Raw genomic sequence first — 5760 nt, 5'->3', positions numbered from 1 at the left:
TGGGTGAACGTAATGGAAAATTATAAGAAGACAATTTGTGTCAATTTACATATTACAGATTATAGTATCCTCAAAAGGTTAATGTGATTACCTTTAAATTTGGTTGTCCAGTAAAAATAAACATTAAAGTGCAGGTAACTTATACAAGATCACTTGAAATTTATCAGAAGAATAACTTTTAAAGAAATGATTATAAACAGTGTTATGGAATTAAAAAAAAAAATGCGATCAACAAGTAAGTCATGTTTAAACGATACCAAATACCATAAAATTATATTATAATTTTTAAATTTTATATAACACTATACATATATAAATATTAAATATATAACATCATTTAAATAGATTAATTAATTTTTACACTTTGCTATACCTATAATACAAATACTAAATGAACATTTTCAATTACGCAAAAACTTTAGAATTGCGCTTATATAGCAACAGAGCATTACCATGAAACATGAATGACTGATGATGAAACTATCAATATTCAGGGGTATAATGTTAACACAACTGAGGTGGCAATCAATGTATTTTTAATAAACCTTAATTTAAAATACTTTTTAATATTTAGTATATCTTAAGCCATATTTTATATAATTTATTAATTATTATAAATTTACAAAAAATGACTAAATAAATGAGTTAATTAATTTTCCTCAACTGAAAATTTAATTGCCTACTTGAAATTTTATAATATATAATTATATTATACTCTAAATCTAAAATGACAGATACCATTTATAGATTTTAATATGTATATTTTATTTTTTAGGTATTGTAAATAATGTTAAAATAAAAATGAACAAAATACAGCATATAAGGTATTCTGTAGAAGTAGTCTTTCACAATATTGAAAATTATATTATGAATTTATAAACCATAGTACATTTTTTGAGTCTTAATACTCTCCATTAATAATGTCTTGTTTATGACAAAATATTACAACTGAAATATTCTCTTGTTAATACACAGAAGACATAATTAATTAGAAAAGAAGTATTCTTTAATTTATATAATTCATACAAGTACATTTTTTTAGATTGATTAAAAATATCAATACATTACATTACAATAATTCAAATTACATAATTGGTTGAAAAAAATGATTAATTTTTTTTAAATATTATTATAAACATTATCTAATGTATTGAATAATAATGACTAATTTACAAACATTAAAAATTTTTTAACTATAATTTACATAAAATACACTACACATAAATCAAAATCAAAGATTATCTTATGTTTACCAGTCTTTGGGTAATGTTATAATGTTAAAATTATTTTGCTTAGGTTTTTTATCAATAATTTAATTAAAATATTTTAACTAAATGTGAAAAGTTATTTGTTAAAGTTTGGAATTTTAATATATTCATAATATTTATGTTCAGTATACACAAAATGTTAAATGGAATATTCATTGAACACTTGTTTAATAGATCTGAAAAAATTTTCCTCCTGAAATTAAAAATATTAAAATATAATCATATTTCTTTTAATTTATAATAAATTGATACAAATATTTTTTTTTAAACTGATGATAACAAACAAAAACGTGAGTAAAAATTTGATTATAAATATTATCATCATGGAGGGTAAAGTTTTTAATAAAATTAATTCTCTGCCCAAAACATACAGGGTGAAAATATCTTTTTCCTCAACATTTAATACTCATCATAGTAAATAACACTAATAAGCCATTTTGTACTCTATACGTTAATGAAATTACATTCATGGAGATTTTATCAATTTCAACAAAGAGAAATCTTATTTTCAATTAATTGCCTTAATTTTTCAAAATTTAATTTGAATAACTTATAATTTATTATTTGTTGGATTTTAATTATTTTATCACATGAATTAAATTAAAATTTGTAACTTGGTCATAACTCATAAGGAATGAATTAAAATTTTACAAATAATTCCTTACAAAATACAAACAATAATGAATAGTTATTATTTTATTAATTTTCTATCTAAAATTAATTCTGATCAGAGTTTACTGAAACATTAATGTAATTTTGAAATCAAAACTTTATATCTAAGTACTTTTAGAAACAATATATTTATATGCATACCACTTATGTTATTGATTAAAAGATTTATTTAATTTAGGCAAATTCTTTATTTGGACAATAACCTGGGTATTATATAAGTACTATAACACTATTTTATTTTGTAAATATGTGATTGTTAAATATAAATGGCATACCGTTTATGTTATTTATGCTCGTTTACTCTTTTTTGTTTTTTTTTTAGTTTTAACAGGTGACCCTGACTTATAGCAATAAAACTGAGTAACAATTATAAAATTGGCAAAAGATGCCAGAGCAAAACTCCAAATTAAAAGATTATCTCCAGTTTCTTGTACAGACGTGAATACTCGCACAGATGATCCTAAAAATAAAAGAATAGACGTAGCCATTGACAATTGTCCTGTGCTTTTATTTTGAAAATTCACATAGCCTTGAGTCATCTATAGGTAAAAAACATATTACAATATTGAAATATTAATTATTTTTGAGTATGTTTTATATTTACCTTGCCGTAAAACATTAAAGGTATGCTGATAAACTGTGCATTCCAAAGGAAAGAATTTGGAACAATATCAGACACGAGAAGAAACAATAATGAACAATAAATAAATGCAAAAGCACTAGCCGCCCTCTTAGATATGTTATAATAAAAAACTAATATTACAATTAGTAGTGTTTGGAAAAGTATGAATAATGAATCACCCCATGAGCTGTAAAATAAAATAAAATTATCAATATACACTGCATAAATAGGCACAATAAACAAAATTGAATTAATTTATCACCTGAATGGAAATTGACTAGAATAGCTATACACAACATTTGCTGTGACAGCAAATAGATCCATGCAAACATTTACCAAACTAATTCCGACAGCACTTTTACTTTGCCATACTTTAATAACTTGTGGAAGTTTGACTGAAAAATAATTAATAATTATTAATAATTTATTGCAAAGTTGTAATGATGATATTTTGCTTATTATAGTTATGTAGGGCTATGCATACAAATGTATCATATGAAATACCTATATTATTTTTAAACTTAACACATAAACTTTTAGGTTAAATTAAGTAATATTAATTTATAATAATTTAGAATGTATGAATATTAATTATTACCTAAAAGAGATCCACCAACTATTCCAAATCCAAGACCTTTACTGAGAGCAGATCTTATACAAGTACCTGGAAAAAAGTTTAAGATATTAATGCATATTATAAAAGTAATAGCATAGCATTTTATAATTAAACTGTTGATTAGTTAGATTTTCAAAACATATCCTTTACAAGTTCGCACAAACATTAAATACAATATTGTTATTATTGTAACATTATTGATATAGGTATAAAAGTAGATTACTAAATTATTCTGTAGATTACATTTTAATTGTATGTACTACAGTCAGTAGTACAATATTTACATAATAAATCAATGATTATTGTTCATCAATAAAATAACTCAAAAATAGTAAAAAAAAAATCATAATTTTAATAATATTATAAATATAATTCTAATACCTAAACATTATTTATTATGAATAACCTTAGATATTCTTCAAAAATAATTTATGGAACATTTTTAAACATTAACCACGGGTCAAACTAATTTTTAAAAAATTATATTTTTTGAATGGTGATTCTTGAACAATAATTTTGAATTTATTTAATTTTTGTAGCATTAAATAAGTCTTTTATTATAATATTGGTACCTTTTTTATATATTATATTTACAATGTTTTAATAAAAAATATGCGATTCCAGTTATTTTAGCATAGTTTATTTCTTCTATCGGTAGAAAGGTTATATTAAATAGGAAATTATTAAACTTAATCTCAATAAACCCATGACTAAATAATCAGGTATGTCAGTTAGATAACAATGTATGAAAAATGAAAAGTTCTCTTGACTTGGATTAAACACCAAAATACTGAAAATTATAATTATTATAATATAAAATCATCTAGTTGATATCTTTTTTTCGTGTTTATGGAACATGTGTCGTCGACGAAAATTAAACTTTAGCTGATGTGCCTGTTTCTTTTTTTTGAATGCCTATCTTGAATAAACCTAGGTGTATAGAGAAACATAATTTTATAAAAATTATAGCTGACATTTGTCATACTTATTAAATAATATAATATAAAAGGTATGTACTTAAAAAAACCAAAACAATTTTCAAATTTATAATTTATACATTTTTAGTAGAAACAAAAAGTAATGATTATTACTGTGTACCTATATAGTTGGATAGTTGGGACTTCAGTAGTTACGTTAATGTGTCATTACAATAATTGTAATTATTATTATTTTTATTACTACATTCTTATAATTTATATGTACTGTGAATTATAATGCTCATCACAAACTAGACTAAATTATACATTTAATAAGTAGTATTCTGTACAACACAAGACAAAAAAACTGTAATATAATCAGTAGGTTTACAATCGTCTAAGTAATGGTGATTTATAAATAAATAGGTATAAATTTAAATTTAACAAAATACATTGAAAATGTACAAACATGAATTGTACAATGCAGACAGTTACTAGTCGTTGACGTGAACAATTTCTGAATGCAAAACCGAACGCGCTCATGGCGTTATCACTACGACACATTGTCCGGCAGTGCACAAAACTCAATTTTGGACTATTCGATTAGGATATTTGTTTGGAGCGTCTAAAGAAATGACGTCCGAAACGGTCGCCGTACGGACGACAATAATATTGTAGTACACGCTTACCGTTGAAGAAGTCCAAATCGTAGAAGAACACTTGGTAGCATTTTGGGGTGAGGACGAGCAGAGCGACCCGGTGGAACAGCTCGGTGAACAGGTTCATGTCGACGCGCCGTCGGCTGTACAGCACTGAAGCGGCGAGACTGGAGACGGCAACGAACGGATGGCGATGTCCGGTGAGCAACGGACGGAGTGAGCGCGAGAGAAATGGACGTGGGTTGTCGACGGCGGAAAACCCGGTGAATGTGGGCCGGCGACAGACGCGGGTGCAACTAACGACGCGCGGCCTTTGAACGATATGGCGATAGGGGGGCGGGGAGGGGCGCCAAAAACGGAAAAACTGCAAGCGCGTAGGGACGACGACAAGAAGTACAGCGAGCGCCGCCTACTGAATAATGCAAGACGAGTTTAGATGACGCGCGACCGGCAACGACATCAGCACCACCGCCTCCCGTAGCGCGCTATCACACTCCGCCACATCACGCTCGCCGCCTTATCGACGACGATACAAAATAACAATTGAGCGACCGTTGCGCGACGGGTGGAAACCCCTCGCACGCACTGACACCGACGCGGCGACGCGCCAAACGACAAACCGCTGTCGAGTTGGAGGCGACGTGGCGTGGAGTGTGGACAAACGACTTGGCGACACACGGCCCACGGCCGTATAAATTGACGAGCGCGCTTCTACGCCGACACGCCGTAAATGCGAATGTTACTCATAATAATAATATGTATTATATCATAAAGTCCATGATGTTACTACGGCAAGGCCGATGGGGACGCGTCGAGTGTCCCGCGCATTAACAAGGCCTAAATATACGGTCACGGCGAGCGCCGTACAGAACGGATTACGGTGCGCGACCCGCTGATGTCGGTTAATGTGCGGGTAATCGCGCCGATGACCGATCACAGTGATTATTTTTATTCGTGATCCAAGTCGATAAATTAAAAGTAATAACCGTAAACACTTGAAATTTGT

General features: G+C 28.6%; 1 protein-coding gene across 1 annotated transcript; it reads right to left on the bottom strand.

The window, feature by feature from the left end:
* Nucleotides 1–984: 984 nt before the first annotated feature.
* Nucleotides 985–5372, bottom strand: LOC132926893 (mannose-P-dolichol utilization defect 1 protein homolog). The gene is made up of 6 exons (XM_060991315.1): nt 4785–5372; nt 3161–3226; nt 2825–2957; nt 2545–2749; nt 2216–2479; nt 985–1461 (listed from the first exon to the last, which is right to left on the bottom strand). Exons 1-5 carry the CDS (start codon nt 4879–4881, stop codon nt 2228–2230), a joined length of 753 nt encoding a protein of 250 aa, XP_060847298.1. The 5' UTR covers nt 4882–5372; the 3' UTR covers nt 985–1461; nt 2216–2227.
* Between the last annotated feature and the right edge of the window lie 388 nt (nt 5373–5760).

Source organism: Rhopalosiphum padi, chromosome 3, assembly GCF_020882245.1.
Source record: "Rhopalosiphum padi isolate XX-2018 chromosome 3, ASM2088224v1, whole genome shotgun sequence".
In the NCBI taxonomy this organism is placed as follows: Eukaryota; Metazoa; Arthropoda; class Insecta; order Hemiptera; family Aphididae; genus Rhopalosiphum; species Rhopalosiphum padi.
This window is presented reverse-complemented; position numbering and strand designations above follow the sequence as displayed.